We start from the raw sequence: 22,243 nt of genomic DNA on the forward strand, positions 1-22,243 counted from the left end.
ATTGGTAAACACATTTTATGTATAATAATTTACGTAAAACCGCGAGTAATTAATAAAGTTTTCATCAATTAATATATTCTGTATACATACCCTCATCCGCTCTCTTTTCCTGAAAGCTGATCTGTCCAGTTTTGGAGTTGATGTAAGCAGGCCAGGGAAGCTAGGGTCGATATTCTTCTCTTGATCATCTTCGGGACGGTGTGAGCCAAGACATCCAGGGGGTTTAGCTCGCTCGTCTGCGGGAACAAACTGCCGCCATTGCTTGCCGTGCTACCGAGGTCCTTTGTCCCTGAATAGCTCACACACTCCGGCAGATTCAATGGGGGTCTGGCAGCAGATTTCTTTGACTTTATCGTTGGAAATGCATCTGCTTTGAGTGTCGCAGGATATCCACACATTCTTGCCATCTCTGTCGTAGCATAGCTTTCGTCGGTAAAGTGTGCGGAACAAACGACTGACCATTTTCGTCGGCTTTCCCCACACCCTCGTATTTTGAACAAATTTCGTCCAATTTCTTGCCACTGTCGCATCTTTGGGCCACTGGTGCAACTTGAATCCGTCCCTGTTCGTGTTGTTACACCCTCCGACAACACACCGACGATGATGTGTTTGAGAAAATGGCGGATTGCTTCCCGATGCAATCCGCTACGAGAGCGAATATTAGAAAGGCGTTTAATTCGCCAAAATTCACCCATTTAGAGTTCGGAAATCGGTTGAAAAAATGTATGGTCTTTTTTCTGCTTACATAGGTCTGGTGATAATGTTCCCCTTTAATTGAAAGGCAACAAGGCAACCGCTTGTTACTCTCGGGGTCTCCTAGCCGCTCAGGCAAAACATATTGTCTAAAAATGCATTTTTCCATCGATAACATGACATCATCACGCCAAGTGCATGCTCTTTCAGTCAATTAGTGTGCATATATACAGCCCGGCCCCCCGGCCAAAATTTTTTCTATTGTAATATTGAAGAATTTACCTGAATGTGCATGAACTATTTCTGTTCAAAAATAAAGTGTGCGGAACAAACGTCCAATTTCTTGCCACTTTCACATCTTTGGGCCACTGGTGCAACTTGAATCCGTCCCTGTTCGTGTTGTTACACCCTCCGACAACACACCGACGAGGCATGATGTCTCCAAGGTACGGAAAACAGTCGGAAAAACGGAAAATAACAGAGCTGATTTGACTCGGTGTTTGAGAAAATGGCGGATTGCTTCCCGGTGTGACGTCACAACGTGACGTCATCGCTCCGAGAGCGAATATTAGAAAGGCGTTTAATTCGCCAAAATTCACCCATTTAGAGTTTGGAAATCGGTTAAAAAAATATATGGTCTTTTTTCTGCAACATCAAGGTATATCATACTTGCCAACCCTCCCGAATTTTCCGGGAGACTCCCGAAATTCAGCGCCTCTCCCGAAAACCTCCCGGGACAAATATTCTCCCGAAAATCTCCCGATTTTCAGCCGGAGCTGGAAGCCACGCCCCCTCCAGCTCCATGCGGACCTGAGTGAGGACAGCCTTTTTTCATGACGGGAGGACAACAGGGTGACAAGAACTAAATCATCCAGACTAGAGATAAATTGTATTATTATGTTTATGGGGTGGAGGAGTTCAAGTACCTCGGAGTCTTGTTCACGAGTGAGGGAAGAGTGGATCGTGAGATCGACAGGCGGATCGGTGCGGCGTCTTCAGTAATGCGGACGCTGTATCGATCCGTTGTGGTGAAGAAGGAGCTGAGCCGGAAGGCAAAGCTCTCAATTTACCGGTCGATCTACGTTCCCATCCTCACCTATGGTCATGAGCTTTGGGTTATGACCGAAAGGACAAGATCACAGGCACAAGCGGCCGAAATTAGTTTCCTCCGCCGGGTGGCGGGGCTCTCCCTTAGAGATAGGGTGAGAAGCTCTGCCATCCGGGAGGAGCTCAAAGTAAAGCCGCTGCTCCTCCACATCGAGAGGAGCCAGATGAGGTGGTTCGGGCATCTGGTCAGGATGCCACCCGAACGCCTCCCTAGGGAGGTGTTTAGGGCACGTCCGACCGGTAGGAGGCCGCGGGGAAGACCCAGGACACGTTGGGAAGACTATGTCTCCCGGCTGGCCTGGGAATGCCTCGGGGTCCCACAGGAAGAGCTGGACGAAGTGGCTGGGGAGAGGGAAGTCTGGGCTTCCCTGCTTAGGCTGCTGCCCCCGCGACCCGACCTCGGATAAGCGGAAGAAGATGGATGGATGGATGGATGTTTATTTTACCTAAAAATAAATATATTTATTAATTAAAAAAAAAAAAAAACTAAATACATTTTTACTATATTTTGCTAAAAACATCAAAATTAATTGTATTTTTATTTGTATTTTTTTGTGACTCCTTATTACATCCAGCCATAGAATTATACATTAAAATAAACATATTTGAAATAATTGATTTTAAATTATCATAATAATTAATTTAAAATGACCATATTTAATTATTAAAATAATTGCTTGTTTATCAACAACTTTAGCATTTTATTCATTACATTTTGAAACTCTCAGAAGCCAAGCAATGTTATATTCCTTAATATTTATTTATGCAAGTTTGAAGTATCAATTATCTAAACACAGTTTTGTTTGCATATTTTCAGGATATATATATATATATATATATATATATATATATATATATATATATATATATATGTATGTATGTATGTATGTATGTATGTATGAAATACTTGACTTGGTGAATTCTAGCTGTCAATATACTCCTCCCCTCTTAACCACGCCCCCAACCACGCCCCACCCCACCCCCGACCACGCCCCCACCCCCCACCTCCCGAAATCGGAGGTCTCAAGGTTGGCAAGTATGAGGTATATATTGACGCTTACATAGGTCTGGTGATAATGTTCCCCTTTAACGATCAAAAGATGTCGGGATAAGCAGATCGTTAACAGCAGTTGGAGTTAGTGGAACTGTAGACACACACACACACACAAACATTGCGGTGGCCTTTAGCTGTTGAAGTGTTGTTGATTAGCGAGCGCTGACTCTTCATGGTAATAAATCCTGCTTTCGTTTGCCACTAACGTCCCAAGAGCCTCTCCTGTTAACATGCAGCAGGTCCTCATTACGTGGCTGCCTCTCCTAACCGGCCTGTAAAATGGCATCGATCCGCTCGGGGGAAGAGAACTGGCTAGGCTGACTGATTTTCGATTTGTTGGGTTGTTTTTTTTTTTTTTTCCACGGCTATTCTTGTTAGCGCCAACGACGACTTTTGGGGTCGCCACGAGGCTAGAGATTCATTCCCGGACAAGACATTTCAGATAAGTGGTTAAGAACATGGCGAAGGACTGTAGGTTCCAATCCCGAAATGGATTTGTGTACACAAACATTGACAATTTCAAGAGGGGTCTACATTTTAATTGGCGATATTTAAAGCTCAATTTTAGTAGGAGGATGATGCATGATATGCTGCTACTTGTACATTTAGACTAAACTACTAGATTAGTGTAGATTAGAGGTCCTCCATAGAAAAAAAAGGATGTAGTCCAATTATTACCGTATTTTTCGGACTATAAGTCGCAGTTTTTTTCATAGTTTGGCCGGGGGTGCGACTTATACTCAGGAGCGACTTATGTGTATTAACACATTACCGTAAAATATCAAATAATATTAAAGCTGCAAGCAGCATTGGTCGGGCCCGCGTATTTGGCAGGTGCTAGTCCTAAATGTCCCAATACTTTTGTCCAGTGATAGTCATAAGTGTCCCAATACTTTTGTCTACTTTTAGTCTGAAGTGTCCCTAGACTTTTGTCCAGTGTACCTACCTTGTCTGCATTGTGTAGGCACGCTGGTGCATCCTGCTTTTAAGCAGCCATCTTAAAAAAACAGCAGCGCAGCGGGTCTTTGAAGGGTCATAAAATCAAAACCGGAGCAGGTATTAAAACGCTGTTCTGTTATTTTATACACAAGGGTTTAATCTCTCTCCTGTGTTAGTTTGAAGCCGAAACGACAAACGCGCTCAGAGGAGATAGTTTTTGAAGGAAGGTGACCGGTTTTTACAAAAAATTTGTTTTGAAGGGGGAATAGCAAACTTCCTGTTGTCAATTTATGAAATGTAGGTCTAAGTGAGACCTACATAGAGGTTTTTGTTTCATGTCTCTCCGACCTTCCCAGTGGGAGTTACAGGCAGTTTTGTCATTTTTTTCTTCCGAGGAGCAGTTTTTTCTGTGTTTTATTCAAAAATTGCGGTAGAGCGCAATTTTGAGATTTGGGGTTAGTTTTTTTTATTAGATCTTAATTTCTGCTAGTCCTGATGTGTGCGTTCAGTTTGGTGAGTTTTGAAGCATGTTAAGAGGGTCAAATTACAGCTCAAAGAGGCAAAAGTGACTGTTTTTTGTACTTTTCTGTCTTGAAGGGGGAATTGCCAACTTCCTGTTGATTTTAGCCCAAGAATGTACAATTATGAAATGTAGGTCTAAGTCAGACCTACATAGAGGTTTTCGTTTCATGTCTCTCCGACCTTCCTAGTGGGAGTTACAGGCAGTCTAGTTTTTTTTTTCCTAGGGGGCGCTAGAGCGCAATTTTGAGTTTTGTGGTTCGGTTTTTTTTTTTTTTAAAAGGCAATTTTCGCAGGTCCTGATGTGTGGATCAAATATGGTGAGTTTTAAAGCATGTTAAGTGGGTCAAATTACAGTTTAATGTGGCGGCGGAAGAATAAAGAATAAAGAATAAAACCTTACAAATTCAATAGGTCCTTATGTCCCATTGCATAAGGACTCCCTTTGGGAGTCCTTATACAATGGGCCATGCGGGCCCTAATTATTTAGCTCATTCACGTAAGAGACTAGGCCAGGGGTCGGCAACCCAAAATGTTGAAAGAGCCATATTGGACCAAAAATGCAAAAACAAATCTGTCTGGAGCCGCAAAAAATTAAAAGCCATATTACATACAGATAGTGTGTCATGGAATTAAGAGGACTTAAAGGAAACTAAATGAGCTCAAATATAGCTACAAATGAGGCATAATGATGCAATATGTACATATAGCTAGCCTAAATAGCATGTTAGCATCGATTAGCTTGCAGTCATGCAGTGACCAAATATGTCTGATTAGCACTCCACACAAGTCAATAACATCAACAAAACTCACCTTTCATGCACAACCTTAAAAGTTAGGTGGACAAAATGAGACAGAAAAATAAGTGGCATAATACACGTCCTAGAAAGTCGAAGAAAGTTATACATGTAAACAAACTACTGTAAGTTCAAGGACCGCCAAAATTAGTAGGACAAAACGGCACTCGCCAAATACTCGAATCAGTGAAGCATGTTTAATATAAACAGTGTGCTTTATAACAATTAGGGAGGTTTGTGTCATGTTTGTCCTCCTACAGAAACCATATTAAAACAAAAATAGATTTTATTCCCCTCATCTTTTTCCATTTTGCATACATTTTTTGAAAAAGCTCCAGAGAGCCACTAGGGCGGCGCTAAAGAGCCGCATGCGGCTCTAGAGCCGCTGGTTGCCGACCCCTGGACTAGACGTATAAGATTTCATGGGATTTAGCGATTAGGAGTGACAGATTGTTTGGTAAACGTATAGCATGTTCTATATGTTATAGTTATTTGAATGACTCTTACCATAATATGTTACGTTAACATACCAGGCACATTCTCAGTTGGTTATTTATGCCTCATATAACGTACACTTATTCAGCCTGTTGTTCACTATTCTTTATTTATTTTAAATTGCCTTTCAAATGTCTATTCTTGGTGTTGGCTTTTATCAAATACATTTCCCCCAAAAAATGCGACTTATATATGTTGTTTCCTTCTTTATTATGCATTTTCGACCGGTGCGACTTATACTCCGGAGCGACTTATACTCCGAAAAATACGGTACTTGATTTCCATGATTTTAATGCATGCAATTTAACCAAATTGATCAAAGATTTACAGTAGAGATTTACACCGTTCCTGCAGTGGTGATGGAAGTTAAGTTTTGGTGCAAGTCGGAACCTACCAAAATTTTACCTGAATTAACCCCTGGTGATGGTTAGAGCATACTTGCCAACCCTCCCGAATTTTCCGGGAGACTCCCGAATTTCAGTGCCTCTCCCGAAAATCTCCCGGGACAACCATTCTCCCGAATTTCTCCCGATTTAAGGCACGCCCCTCCTCCAGGTCCGTGCGGACCTGAGTGAGGACAGCCTGTCGTCACGTCCGCTTTTCCTTCATATAAACAGCGTGCCCGGCCCAGTCATGTTATAACGTCTACGGCTTTTAGAGAGTGCGCAACTGCACACACAACAACGAGAAGGAGACAAAGCAGAAGAACGAAGAAGAGACAGTCATGGCGACGACGAGTGACAGAGAATAGAACGAGGGTGGACAATTCAACCCTAAACTCACTCCTTTCCTGCAAATTAAATTTCACAGATGCTGCCCATACCTATGCTCCTTCAAAGGCTGTGCTACTGGCTGCAAAGCATTGCACTTTCAAATACAACAATGAGTAGAGGAGTGTTATGTGTGTCTATATGTGTAAATAAATGAACACTGAAATTCAAGTATTTCTTTTATATTTATTATATATATATTTATTATATATATATATATATATATATATATATAAAATACATATATATAAAATACATATATATATATAAAATTCACATATATATATATATATATATATACATAAATACATATATATATATATATATATATATATATATATATATATATAAAAATACATATATATATATATATATACATATATATATATATATATGTATTTTATATATATTTATATGTATATATATATATGTATGTATTGTGTATATATATGTATTTTATATATATGTATTGTATGTATATATATATATATATATATATATATATATATATATATACATACATACATACAATACATATATATAAAATGTATGTATATATATATATATATATATATATACACATACAATACATATGTATAAAATACATATATACACAATACATACATATATATATATATATATATATATATATATATATAAAATACATATATATATATATATATATATATATATATATATATATGTGTGTATATAAAATAAATACACATACATACATACATACATATATATAGCTAGAATTCACTGAAAGTCAAGTATTTATTATATATATATATATATATATATATATATATATATATATATATATATATATATATATATATATACATAAAAAAATACTTGAATTTCAGTTAATTCTAGCTATAAATATACTCCTCCCTTCTCCCCCAAATCTCCCAAATTCGGAGGTCTCAAGGTTGGCAAGTATGGGTTTAAGTGAGTTGGACCAGCCATGCAGCCAATGTTGGTCTGTGTTTCTCGCTTTTCTGAGCTTTTTCGATGTCTAATTTCGCTTTACTTTTTACTTGACTTTTCTTTGACACACTGCTATTACAAAAGTTAAGGGTTGAATTGTCCATCCTTGTTCTATTCTCCGTCACTATTTTTCCAACCATGCTGAACACCCTCTCTGATGATGCATTGCTGTGTGGCACGCACAAAAGTGCTTTCATCAAATGCACTAGAGTCTGGAATCTCCCATCTCTCCCTAGCATGGCCCAAAACCGGTCAACCTTTGCTTCCTGAGGAAGATCTTCACTGCCAAGCACTTGGTATTCCACTACTTCTTCCCGGAGGCTATCCAGGTCCAATCGCAGCTGCGGCTTGGAACTTACAAGCGTATTTCTTCATATTACACGTCGGCGGCGTCGCCATGGCTGTATCTTCCTTGTTCTTCTGCTTCGTCTCCTTGTTGTGTGCGCAGTTGTGCACTGCACTCTCTAAAAGCCGTAGATGTTATTGTCACATATGCATGTACAGTAGATGGCAGTATTGTCCTGTTTAAGAGTGTCACAACATTGCTGTTTACGGCAGACGAACTGCTTTACGGTAGACGAAAACGTGACTGCTGTTGTTGTGTGTTGTTACCGCGCTGGGAGGACGTTAATGAAACTGCCTAACAATAAACCCACACAAGAAACCAAGAATAAATAACTGGGATTTATATAGCGCTTTTCTAAGTACCCAAAGTCGCTTTACACATAGAACCCTTTAATCATTCACACCTGGTGGTGGTAAGCTACTTTCATAGCCACAGCTGCCCTGGGGTAGACTGACGGAAGCGTGGCTGCAATTTGCGCCAACGGCCCCTCCGACCACCACCTATCTTTCATCATTCAGTTCACCGGTGTGAGTGGCACCGGGGGCAAAGGGTGAAGTGTCCCGCCCAAGGACACAACGGCAGCGATTTTTGGATGGTTAGAGGCGGGGAGCGAACCTGCAACCCTCAGGTTTCTGGCACGGTTGCTCTACCCACTACGCCATGCCGCAAGAACTCGCCCTCGATCATTCTACAGTTATAACGTGATTGGGCAGGCACGCTGTTTATATTGTGGGAAAGCGGACGTGAAAACAGGCTGTCGTGTCGACACGTCACTCAGGTCAGCCTGAATTTCGGGAGATTTTCGGGAGAAAATTTGTCCCAGGAGTTTTTCGGGAGAGGCGCTGAATTTCGTCTCCCGGAAAATCCGGGAGGGTTGGCAAGTATGAAGACCGATAATTTCCGATATTACATTTTAACGCATTTATCGGCCGATAATATCAGACATCTCTACTCAATATAGGTGATAAAATCTCAGCAACAAGCTGCAATATCTTACGGAGATCATTTAGGACCAAAACCCTTAAAACAAGTAAAACACTCTAACATTAAATCTGCTTAGTGAGAAGAATTATCTTATCAGACGGAAAATAAGCAAATATCACCCTTATTTGAGATATTTCATCTTACTTAGATTTCAGTTTTTGCAGTGTTAGCGCCAACACGGCCTCTCGGGGGTGACCGCCACAGGCCGAAAGGCTCGGCTGGAGCCCTCAGCGGCTCGGCTGGAGCCCTCAGCGCCAGCGAAGTCCAGGTGATTCGGGCCGGGCCCCCGAAATGGGGAATAATTAGGGTCCCTTTCAGCAGCAACTGGCTGCACTCGGGAGGGGGTGCGACTCCGTACGGCGCAGCACACTTCCACATAAAAGCGACCGAGTTCTGGCATGAAAAGCAGGAGTGATTATCAGGCATAATCAAGCATTCCTTCTCCTCCTGTTGAAGAAAGAGGTATTGTAATGAGGTGGGGGGGGGTGGGGGGAGGACACATGTCGGACACGGTGAATCCACATTTAAGGCTGGATTTACGAGTCGTAAATGGAGAGGGGGGGTTAAGCGCTTGTTTTACGGCGGCGGTGATAAGAGATGTCAGCTTTTTTTATGAGCGACACTTAGAAGCGTGAAAATGCCTCTTTTCTTCCTCAGACTTAATGCCACCGACGACGTGCGAGTCCTCCGCGGAATTCAAAGCGAGGGGATGCATTACGAGATGAGATCGGGATAATGACTGTATTTTAAATATTTACCACCAAACGCTTGTTTATCGTCGGCACCGCCATTTACGCCGCAAAAAGTCAGTGTTCAAAAACAAGAAAGAAAAATACAAAAATTGGGGGTATTTTATTTTAAAATTAAGCAAAATTATCTGCCAATAGAACAAGAAAATTCCGGCTTGTCAAGACTTTCCAAAACAAGTAAAATTAGCCAACTTCAATGAACCCAAAAATACCTTAAAATAAGTATATTTTCACTAATAACAAGTGCACTTTTCTTGGTAGAAAAAAAATATATACATGAAAAATATTCTTAAATTAAGTAAATGCTAGTGCCATTATCTCGACATAATGATATGCGCTCGGCATTACATTTCTTGAAACCAGCAAACTTATACTAAAAACAAATGTATTGTTCTTAAAGGGGAACATTATCACAATTTCAGAATTGTTAAAACCATTAAAAATCAGTTCCCAGTGGCTTATTATATTTTTCAAAGTTTTTTTCAAAATTTTACCCATCACGCAATATCCCTAAAAAAAGCTTCAAAGTGCCTGATTTTAACCATCGTTATATACACCCGTCCATTTTCCTGTGACGTCACATAGTGAAGCCAACACAAACAAACATGGCACATAGAACAGCAAGCTATAGCGACATTAGCTCGGATTCAGACTCGGATTTCAGCGGCTTAAGCGATTCAACAGATTACGCATGTATTGAAACGGATGGTTGTAGTGTGGAGGCAGGTAGCGAAAACGAAATTGAAGAAGAAACTGAAGCTATTGAGCCATATCGGTTTGAACCGTATGCAAGCAAACCGACGAAAACGACACGACAGCCAGCGACACGGGAGAAAGCGCGGACGAATTCGGCGATCGCCTTCTAACCAACGATTGGTATGTGTTTGTTTGGCATTAAAGGAAACTAACAACTATGAACTAGGTTTACAGCATATGAAATACATTTGGCAACAACATGCACTTTGAGAGTGCAGACAGCCCAATTTTCATCAATTAATATATTCTGTAGACATACCCTCATGTCAGCAGGCCAGGGAAGCTAGGGTCGATATTCTTCTCTTGATCATCTTCGGGACGGTGTGAGCCAAGACATCCAGGGGGTTTAGCTCGCTCGTCTGCGGGAACAAACTGCCGCCATTGCTTGCCGTGCTACCGAGGTCCTTTGTCCCTGAATTGCTCACACACTCCGGCAGATTCAATGGGGGTCTGGCGGCAGATTTCTTTGACTTTATCGTTGGAAATGCATCTGCTTTGAGTGTCGCAGGATATCCACACATTCTTGCCATCTCTGTCGTAGCATAGCTTTCGTCGGTAAAGTGTGCGGAACAAACGTCCAATTTCTTGCCACTTTCGCATCTTTGGGCCACTGGTGCAACTTGAATCCGTCCCTGTTCGTGTTGTTACACCCTCCGACAACACACCGACGAGGCATGATGTCTCCAAGGTACGGAAAACAGTCGAAAAAACGGAAAATAACAGAGCTGATTTGACTCTGTGTTTGAGAAAATGGCGGATTGCTTCCCGATGCGACGTCACGGTGTGACGTCATCGCTCCGAGAGCGAATATTACAAAGGCGTTTAATTCGCCAAAATTCACCCATTTAAAGTTCGGAAATCGGTTAAAAAAATATATGGTCTTTTTTCTGCAACATCAAGGTATATGTTGACGCTTACATAGGTCTGGTGATAATGTTCCCCTTTAATGGAAAGGCAACAAGGCAACCGCTTGTTACTTTCGGGGTCTCCTAGCCGCTCAGGCAAATCATATTGTCTAAAAATGCATTTTTCCATGGATAACATGACATCTTCACGCCAAGTGCGTGCTCTTTCAGTCAATTAGTGCGCATATATACAGCCCGGCCCCCCGGCCAAATTTTTTTCTATTGTAATATTGAAGAATTTACCTGAATGTGCATGAACTATTTCTGTTCAAAATTGTTAGAAATGTTAAATGTTTAAATATTAACTGTACTGTGCCAACTGTACTACTATATGAGTACACTGCAAAAACTGAAATCTAAGTAAGATGAAATATCTCAAATAAGGGTGATATTTGCTTATTTTCTGTCTGATAAGATAATTCTTCTCACGAAGCAGATTTTATGTTAGAGTGTTTTACTTGTTTTAAGGGTTTTGGTCCTAAATGATCTCAGTAAGATATTACAGCTTGTTGCTGAGATTTGATGACCTATATTGAGTAAAACATGCTTGAAACTAGAATATTTTTTTTTCATGCTTGAAATAAGAAATTATTACTTTAAAAAAGCAGTTTTATACTTGTGAGTGTTGATGACACAGCTTTGCAACAGTTGATATTCTAGTTTCAAGCATGTTTTACTCAATAAAGGTCATCAAATCTCAGCAACAAGCTGTAATATCTTACTGAGATCATTGAGGACCAAAACCCTTAAAACAACTAAAACACTCTAACATAAAATCTGCTTAGTGAGAAGAATTATCTTATCAGACAGAAAATAAGCAAATATCACCCTTATTTGAGATATTTCATCTTACTTAGATTTCAGTTTTTGCAGTGTGCGAGTGCAAGGATGAAAAGGTGCTTTTTTTATTTTTTTATTTTAAAGCTGGAGGTTATTTTGAGAGCTTTCTCAATGGTAGCGTGTCATTAAATTTCCTTTGAGCAAACCCCCCCCCGATGCTCACGGCGCTCTCTACCCCCCCTGCTCTGTTGTGTCTGTGCTGGGCCATTCCGCCGTGATTGACAGACCTCGATCTGGAGCACCAGGATTAAAACTATCAATCACATAAAGCTTGGAGACACACACACAAAAAAAAAAAGAGAGAGGCAGTAAATTCAATTGAGAGCACACGGAGAAGATTGAGGTGAAGAAATATAGAAGGCCATTACCGGACTATAGGAAAGTGAGGCCTTGCAGACTCCATAAATTCATATCCAACGACTGCAGGAGTCAAACATCAGTGAGGCTACTGTAAACCCTGCCGCCGCTCGCCTTTGTGATCTTTTAAAGCGCCATTGTGCTCTGTCAAGGACGGCCTTTACAGGGGAAAAGTCCTCGGGATAACAAATCACCATAAAAAAAAAAAGAAAGAAAGAAAAAAAGCTGGTGTTTTAGAACTGCCCCGCAGGACATTTATGCAGCACTTCCTGTTTATCCGCTGCTGACTTTGCCTGGAGGTCATTTGGGTGCAGAAAATGTGTTTATATACGACATCTTTCTACCTGATTCTCAATATTATGTATACTGTAGCTCGGTGTTTTTCAACCACTGTGAGATATAGTCTGGTGTGCCGTGGGAGATTATGTAATTTCACCTAATTGGGTAAAAAATATTTTTTTTGCAAAACCCGGTAATTAGAATCCGCAAATGTGCCGTTGTTGAGTGTCTGTACTGTCTAGAGCTCGGCAGCGTAACCATGTAATGGCTGTCCAGAGTCGGGACCCGGGGTGGACCGCTCGCCTGTGCATCGGTTGGGGACGTCTCTGCGCTGCTGACCCGTCTCCGCTCGGGATGGTCTCACTATGGACTGGACTCTTACTATTATGTTAGATCTACTATGGACTGGACTCTCACTATTATGTTAGATCTACTATGGACTGGACTCTCACTATTATGTTAGATCCACTATGGACTAGACTCTCACACTATTATGTTAGATCCACTATGGACTGGACTCTCACAATATTATGTTAGATCCACTATGGACTGGACTCTCACTATTATGTTAGATCTACTATGGACTGGACTCTCACTATTATGTTAGATCTACTATGGACTGGACTCTCACTATTATGTTAGATCCACTATGGACTAGACTCTCACACTATTATGTTAGATCCACTATGGACTGGACTCTCACAATATTATGTTAGATCCACTATGGACTGGACTCTCACTATTATGTTAGATCTACTATGGACTGGACTCTCACTATTATGTTAGATCTACTATGGACTGGACTCTCACTATTATGTTAGATCCACTATGGACTAGACTCTCACACTATTATGTTAGATCCACTATGGACTGGACTCTCACACTATTATGTTAGATCCACTATGGACTGGACTCTCACTATTATGTTAGATCTACTATGGACTGGACTCTCACTATTATGTTAGATCCACTATGGACTGGACTCTCACTATTATGTTAGATCTACTATGGACTGGACTCTCACTATTATGCTAGATCCACTATGGACTAGACTCTTACTATTATGTTGGATCCACTATGGACTAAGCTCTCACACTGTTATGTTAGATCCACTATGGACTGGACTCTCACACTATTATGTTATATCCACTATGGACAGGACTCTCACTATTATGCTAGATCCACTATGGACTGGACTCTCACTATTATGTTAGATCCACTATGGCCTGGACTCTCACTATTATGTTAGATCCACTATGGACTGGACTCTCACTATTATGTTAGATCCACTATGGACTGGACTCTCACTATTATGTTAGATCCACTATGGACGGGACTCTCACACTATTATGTTAGACCCAATATAGACTGGACTCTTACTATTATGTTGGATCTACTATGGACTGGACTCTCACACTATTATGTTAGATCCACTATGGACTGGACTCTCACTATTATGTTAGATCCACTATGGACTGGACTCTCACACTATTATGTTAGATCCACTATGGACTGGACTCTCACACTATTATGTTAGATCCACTATGGACTGGACTCTCACTATTATGTTAGATCTACTATGGACTGGACTCTCACTATTATGTTAGATCTACTATGGACTGGACTCTCACTATTATGTTAGATCCACTATGGACTAGACTCTCACACTATTATGTTAGATCCACTATGGACTGGACTCTCACACTATTATGTTAGATCCACTATGGACTGGACTCTCACTATTATGTTAGATCTACTATGGACTGGACTCTCACTATTATGTTAGATCCACTATGGACTGGACTCTCACTATTATGTTAGATCTACTATGGACTGGACTCTCACTATTATGCTAGATCCACTATGGACTAGACTCTTACTATTATGTTGGATCCACTATGGACTAAGCTCTCACACTGTTATGTTAGATCCACTATGGACTGGACTCTCACACTATTATGTTATATCCACTATGGACAGGACTCTCACTATTATGCTAGATCCACTATGGACTGGACACTCACACTATTATGTTAGATCCACTATGGACTAGACTCTCACACTATTATGTTAGATCCACTATGGACTGGACTCTCACTATTATGTTAGATCCACTATGGCCTGGACTCTCACTATTATGTTAGATCCACTATGGACTGGACTCTCACTATTATGTTAGATCCACTATGGACTGGACTCTCACTATTATGTTAGATCCACTATGGACGGGACTCTCACACTATTATGTTAGACCCAATATAGACTGGACTCTTACTATTATGTTGGATCTACTATGGACTGGACTCTCACACTATTATGTTAGATCCACTATGGACTGGACTCTCACTATTATGTTAGATCCACTATGGACTGGACTCTCACACTATTATGTTAGATCCACTATGGACTGGACTCTCACACTATTATGTTAGATCCACTATGGACTGGACTCTCACACTATTATGTTAGATCCACTATGGACTGGACTCTCACTATTATGTTAGATCCACTATGGACTGGACTCTCACACTATTATGTTAGATCCACTATGGACTGGACTCTCACTATTATGTTAGATCCACTATGGATTGGACTCTCACACTATTATGTGAGACCCAATATGGACTGGACTCTCACACTATTATGTTAGATCCACTATGGACTGGACTTTCACACTATTATGTTAGATCCACTATGGACTGGACTCTCACTATTATGTTAGATCCACTATGGACTGAACTCTCACACTATTATGCTAGATTCACTATGGACTGGACTCTCACTATTATGTTAGATCCACAATGGACTGAACTCTCACACTATTATGCTAGATCCACTATGGACTGAACTCTCACACTATTATGTTAGATCCACTATGGACTGAACTCTCACTATTATGTTAGATCCACTATGGACTGGACTCTCACACTATTATGTTAGATCCACTATGGACTGGACTCTCACACTATTATGTTAGATCCACTATGGACTGGACTCTCACACTATTATGTTAGATCCACTATGGACTGGACTCTCACACTATTATGTTAGATCCACTATGGACTGGACTCTCACTATTATGTTAGATCCACTATGGACTGGACTCTCACACTATTATGTTAGATCCACTATGGACTGGACTCTCACTATTATGTTAGATCCACTATGGATTGGACTCTCACACTATTATGTGAGACCCAATATGGACTGGACTCTCACACTATTATGTTAGATCCACTATGGACTGGACTTTCACACTATTATGTTAGATCCACTATGGACTGGACTCTCACTATTATGTTAGATCCACTATGGACTGGACTCTCACACTATTATGCTGGATTCACTATGGACTGAACTCTCACACTATTATGCTGGATTCACTATGGACTGGACTCTCACTATTATGCTAGATCCACTATGGACTGAACTCTCACACTATTATGTTAGATCCACTATGGACTGGACTCTCACTATTATGTTAGATCCACTATGGACTGAACTCTCACACTATTATGCTAGATCCACTATGGACTGAACTCTCACACTATTATGTTAGATCCACTATGGACTGAACTCTCACACTATTATGCTAGATCCACTATGGACTGGACTCTTACACCATTATGCTAGATCCACTATGGACTGGACTCACACTGTTATGTTAGATCCACTATTGACTGGACTCTCACACTATTATGTTAGATCCACTATGGACTGGACTCTCACACTGTTATGTTAGATCCACTATGGACTGGACTCTCACACTATTATGTTAGATCCACTATGGACTGGACTCTCACACTATTATGTTAGATCCACTATGGATTGGACTCTCACACTATTCTGTTAGATCCACTATGGACTGGACTCTCACACTATTATGTTAGATCCACTATGGACTGGACTTTCACAATATTAGGTCAGACCCACTCGACGTCCATTGCATCCGGTCTCCCCTAGAGGGGGTGCGGGGGGGTTCACCCACATATGCGGTCCCCTCCAAGGTTTCCCATAGTCATTCACATCGACGTCCCACTGGGTTGTGAGTTTTTCCTTGCCCTTATGTGGGCTCTGTACCGCGGATGTCGTTGTGGCTTGTGCAGCCCTTTGAGACACTTGTGATTTAGGGCTATATAAATAAACATTGATTGATTGATTAATACTCTTCCATATCAGTAGGTGGCAGCAGGTAGCTAATTGCTTTGTAGATGTTTGTCGTGATCACAACATGCAGACGACATCTAACGCTTAAACCAAAGATAAACAAAAGGCGAGCGCCGCTAGGAAAAGGCATTGAAGCTTAAGGAAGGCTATGCAGAACGAAACTAAAACTGAACTGGCTGCAAAGTAAACAAAAATAGAATGCTGGACGACAGCAAAGACTTACTGTGGAGCAAAGACGGCTTCCACAAAGTACATCCGAACATGACATGACAATCAACAATGTCCCCACTAAGAAGGATAGCAACAACTTAAATAGTCTTGATTGCGAAAACAAAGCAGGTGCGGGGAATAGTGTTCAAGGAAGACATGAAACTGCTACAGGAAAATACCAACAAAACAGGAAAAGCCACCAAAATAGGAGTGCAAGACAGGAACTGAAACACTATATACAGGGAAACACCATTAACTTCAAAAAAAGTCACAACGTGATGTGACAGGTGGTGACAGTAACATTGCTTTATGTATACTTTTGACCCAGCAGATTTGCTCACATTTTCAGTAGATCCATAATAAATTCATAAAAAAAGCAAACTTCATGAATGTTTTTTTTGTGACCAACAAGTATGTGCTCCAATCACTCTATCACAAAAAAATAAGAGTTGTAGAAATGATTGGAAACTCAAGACAGCCATGACATTATGTTCTTTACAAGTGTATGTCAACTTTTGATCGTGACTGTATGTGCAAGGCACTTTTGCCACAGCCCTGTCACGTAAATAACATGTCACGTCAACATAAATAGATAACATCGCTTCCCTTGGATCTAGGAAACTTTTCATGCATTTTTGAGTCGTTGGACTAGATGTTTATGTCCAGTGGTTTGGGGCCCTGGATCAGTACTCACGCTTTATGATCAGCTCTCCATAGTTGGACACCCCGACCCCTTTGTCCGAGTGCACGATGCAGCGGTAGCGTCCCGAGTCGCCCTTGGTGGTGTTCTCCACATCGAAGGTGCCGATGAAGCGGCGGTTGTTCCAAGGTTTGGTGGTCTTCATGGGGGCCTCCCGTCCACCCATGCCCTGTTTGGACACAACACAACCGGACTTGACGTTGTGTACTGTACAATTCAAGATTAAAGATGCTTTATTGTTGTCCATTCTTTAACATGTACAAGACACATAAGAACTGAAATTTCATTTTCGGCACAGTCCCACTAAGAGCAGACATACGTTACAAGGGGACAAGACGGGACCGCCAACGGGACAGCCACTTATGGCGCTCCTTAAAAAAGGTGGGAAAAAGGTAACATTGGAAAAGGGGAAAGAGTATAAAAAAAAAGAAAGTCTAAGGCTGGACCCTCAGGAGGGGTCCAGACTGAGTCCGAGGAAAAAAACTCACATAGCATGGCACACATAAACATCCATCCATCTATCCATCCATCTTCCTCCGCTTATCCGAGGTCGGGTCGCGGGGGCAGCAGCCTAAGCAGGGAAGCCCAGACTTCCCTTTCCCCAGCCACTTCGTCCAGCTCTTCCCGGGGGATCCCGAGGCGTTCCCAGGCCAGCCGGGAGACATAGTCTTCCCAACGTGTCCTGGGTCTTCCCCGTGGCCTCCTACCGGTTGGACGTGCCCTAAACACCTCCCGAGGGAGGCGATCGGGTGGCATCCTGACCAGATGCCCGAACCACCTCATCTGGCTCCTCTCGATGTGGAGGAGCAGCGGCTTTACTTTGAGCTCCCCGCGGATGACAGAGCTTCTCACCCTATCTCTAAGGGAGAGCCCCGCCACCCGGCGGAGGAAACTCATTTTGGCCGCTTGTACCCGTGATCTTGTCCTTTCGGTCATAACCCAAACCTCATGACCATAGGTGAGGATGGGAACGTAGATCGACCGGTAAATTGAGAGCTTTGCCTTCCGGCTCAGCTCCTTCTTCACCACAACGGATCCATACAGCGTCCGCGTTACTGAAGATGCCGCACCGATCCGCCTGTCGATCTCACGATCCACTCTTCCCTCACTCGTGAACAAGACTCCGAGGTACTTGAACTCCTCCACTTGGGGCAGGGTCTCCTCCCCAACCCGGAGATGGCACTCCACCCTTTTCCGGGCGAGAACCATGGACTCGGACTTGAAGGTGCTGATTCTCATACATGTAATCACAACAACTCGCAACAGAGGGGCGGGGGGGATTTGGGGCCCTGGAGGCCGGCTGCCGCTATAAAGCGCTACTCAGCCATCCACAACCCCGGAGGAATTAAGCAGTGGTGAAGGCGTTGATTGGGGGAGGGGTGGGTGTGTGCATGTATGCCCAATTAACTTGGGTGAGATGTTCAGAACAGCCTGTTCCTGATAGCATCAAGGCCATTCGAGGGAGTCAAATCGTAGATTAAGATGTTTTCTTCGAGCAGTCAAAACAATGACCTGCCTGCTATGTGTCCGTGCTGGATCTCTCAAATTCTATTTAATTCTTCCTTCTCAGCAAGCTTCTCCAAGATGAGATCCATTTTAAATGATAAATGATAAATGGGTTGTACTTGTATAGCGCTTTTCTACCTTCAAGGTACTCAAAGCGCTTTGACACTACTTCCACATTTACCCATTCACACACACATTCACACGCTGATGGAGGGAGCTGCCATGCAAGGCGCTAACCAGCACCCATCAGGAGCAAGGGTGAAGTGTCTTGCTCAGGACACAACGGACATGACGAGGTTGGTACTAGGTGGGGATTGAACCAGGGACCCTCGGGTCGCGCACGGCCACTCTTCCACTGCGCCACGCCGTCCCTTTGCGATTCAAATCAGAAATCGCCCCAGTCTGTGTTCCCACAGCTTGACCCAATCCTTCCATTGCGATGAACAGCCGTTGGGCTCCTTGAGTGGCTGCCATTGTCTTCCGAATTTGACGATACACCAGAGCAATGCCCAGCCCAATCAGCAGGTTCCCCGCGATCCCGGTTCCAAATAGGTAGATGTCTTCCACGTCCTCGATGGAAAGGACTGAGAGGCACATGAGTCTCCATTTATCCCAGGAATCTCTCACGTACCCCGCAGCAATGGTTCCATCAGGGCAGCCAGGCTCCCCCGAACCTCTTTTCCTTGTCGAAAAGACTTTGTCAATTGCATCGAGAGTCCAGCTGATCATATCCGTGTTTGATGTTTAGATTTGAGGACAGCGCAAAGAAAGAGGCTTAAAAAAAAATCAGACAAGACAAGGGCACAAGAAAGCAAGCAGGGAAGGAGGGAGCGGAGAAAATTGCGACCGCCCTCACCAAGAGGCAAGACAGAAAAATCATGAAATTTTCAGGTTTTTTGGTGTATCATACCCGGCGATGTATTAATCAGAGTGCAAACAGCAGCTGTCGGCCCTCACAGCAGGCAGATGGGTGGTGCATTTTGTTCATTAGAAATGTTTCTTCATCAGGAGAGACTCGGCCTAATGTTTGTTTTTGCAGCTCTCGCACTAACGAGGACATGATTTCTTGAACATGACGGAGTACCTGGAACAGGACCTCACAGCCGCGTTTTTCCACAGATGGCCTGCGGCTGTTAGCGTTACCGCCAGGAAAGGTCCGGAGCTGTCAAGTGCACTACCTTTGTGGTCATAGGGACAAGGTCAACTCCAGGTGGCTGTGGGGCTCGGATTTAGAACCTACGTCTATGTGGGTTAAGAGCACACAGCGGTGAGCTGACTCCTGTAATCCCCATGACGGTTCTGTCCAGGATCCAATGAAGCAATGTGGGAATGTCACGACTTGAGCTTCAAACACTTCCACTTGGCACTCGTACTTCTTCCAAGAAAAAAATGTCTTTTAATGTCTCACCCTTATCATATTTTTCACCAATTAAAGTTAAAAGTTAAAGTACCGATGATTGTCACACACACACACACTAGGTGTGGCGAAATTATTTTCTGCATTTGACCCATCACCCTTGATAGATGACTGCTACTAAAAAAGGATTACATTTGACTTATTGTACGATATCCATAGTTAGTTTCTGTCAGGTTCAAACACTGATGATATCTATTAAACAAGCAAGGAATTAAACAGAGACATAATTAAATTTGGCACAATTGAGGAGAAATGCGTAGACCTGTACCCTTGCACAGTGTCTCACCACGCTCTGACGAAAGATTGTACGCCTCCTCTTTTATTTGGACTTTCCCTGATTACATGGCAACAGCTGTTTCTAAAGGGACGTGGGTTGTAAACAGCCGCAAAACAGTTCAAAGAAAAGGTCGGTTCAAAGAAAAGGTCGTAAACAGCCGTTGCCCCCGGTCACAAAACAGTTCAAAGAAAAGGTTGGTTCAAAGAAAAGGTCGTAAACAGCCGTTGCCTCCGGTCACAAAACAGTTCAAAGAAAAGGTGCCTAGAAATCTTCCTGTGGATTACAATACATCAAAGAAACCGACGCCTTTATGTCGCTTCCCATCCTACACCGTAGAGTTTTCCAAGCATTTTGCTTGGTAGGATCAAAGACAGCTTTTGTCTGCTCGCCGGGAACTCATTGAAACACAACGTTTTGTGATAACTTAGATACAATTATTCTGACAGTTTCAAATCTAGCTCCAAAAACGTGAGGCGTTTCCTAATATTCAAAAGGAAAAATAACTTTCAGTGCGGGGAAATGGAGAAAGTCTTTCTCACCTGAAGCCAGAGGCGAAAATTGTCCCGCTTACGCCCGTTCACGGTACAATGAAAAGATGCGGTCTGCCCAGCGTTCACCTCCACGCCCTTTATCGTCAGGAAGTGTGGCGTATTCACTGAGGAAGAAACACAAGCGGACGTTTATCAGGTGGGAGGCGTTCAATTCAGGCAAGATTAAATCAGAATGAGAATCAGAAATACTTTATTCATCCCATTCAAGAGCAGACAAACGTTACAGGGAGACAGAACGGGATCGCTGACGGGTCTGCCAACACCCGGCGCCAAATGACGCCGAGTTGAACGTCAGATTCGCATTTTTGCAGTTTCTTAGCGTGCTATCAGACATTTGACTAGAATACATCTTAAGAATTTAAACAAATCACAGACTTCAAAGTCAATCAATCAAAGTTTATTTATAAAGCCCTTAATCACAAGTGTCTCAAAGGGCTGCTTGACATGTCTACAGTGGTTGACTTATCAGGGTTTCCATGGCCAAATCCAAGCACTTTTTAAGGACTTTCAAGATCAATTTTCCAGTTGTTCCAGTACCCTTCAAAAGGCGAAAACCAGTGTGAATCAATCCATATCCTTGTTGTTTGAGGTCACCAAATGCTGTCTGTAGGAAAAATACGGAAAATCTGCGAAAACCTAAGCCTAACATTGAAACAGCAGTGGGGCATAGAAAATGAAGCAGTGTGACTATTCAATGTCATTGGTGTTTGCAAATGTGTCTCCATTTCTTGTTCTTGTTCTTACTTTTCTTTCTTCTTACTTCCCATCTTAAAACTCATTTGTATACTCTAGCCTTTAAATAGACCCCCCTTTTAGACCAGTTGATCTGCCA

At 42.2% G+C, this 22,243-nt stretch overlaps 1 protein-coding gene across 7 annotated transcripts in view; it reads right to left on the reverse strand.

The window, feature by feature from the left end:
• The window catches only part of LOC133618481 (receptor-type tyrosine-protein phosphatase mu-like), a 580,372-nt gene that overhangs the window by 337,047 nt on the left and 221,082 nt on the right, over positions 1–22,243 (reverse strand). For all 7 annotated transcript variants that reach the window (XM_072915241.1, XM_061978877.2, XM_061978875.2 and 4 more), the window contains exons 5-6: positions 21,400–21,515; positions 17,655–17,829 (exon numbers count right to left, since the gene is read on the reverse strand). In XM_072915241.1, coding sequence (XP_072771342.1) covers positions 17,655–17,829; positions 21,400–21,515 — 291 coding nt within the window. The remainder of the gene's footprint in view (positions 1–17,654; positions 17,830–21,399; positions 21,516–22,243) is intronic.

Source organism: Nerophis lumbriciformis, linkage group LG19 (assembly GCF_033978685.3).
Source record: "Nerophis lumbriciformis linkage group LG19, RoL_Nlum_v2.1, whole genome shotgun sequence".
Classification (NCBI taxonomy): Eukaryota; Metazoa; Chordata; class Actinopteri; order Syngnathiformes; family Syngnathidae; genus Nerophis; species Nerophis lumbriciformis.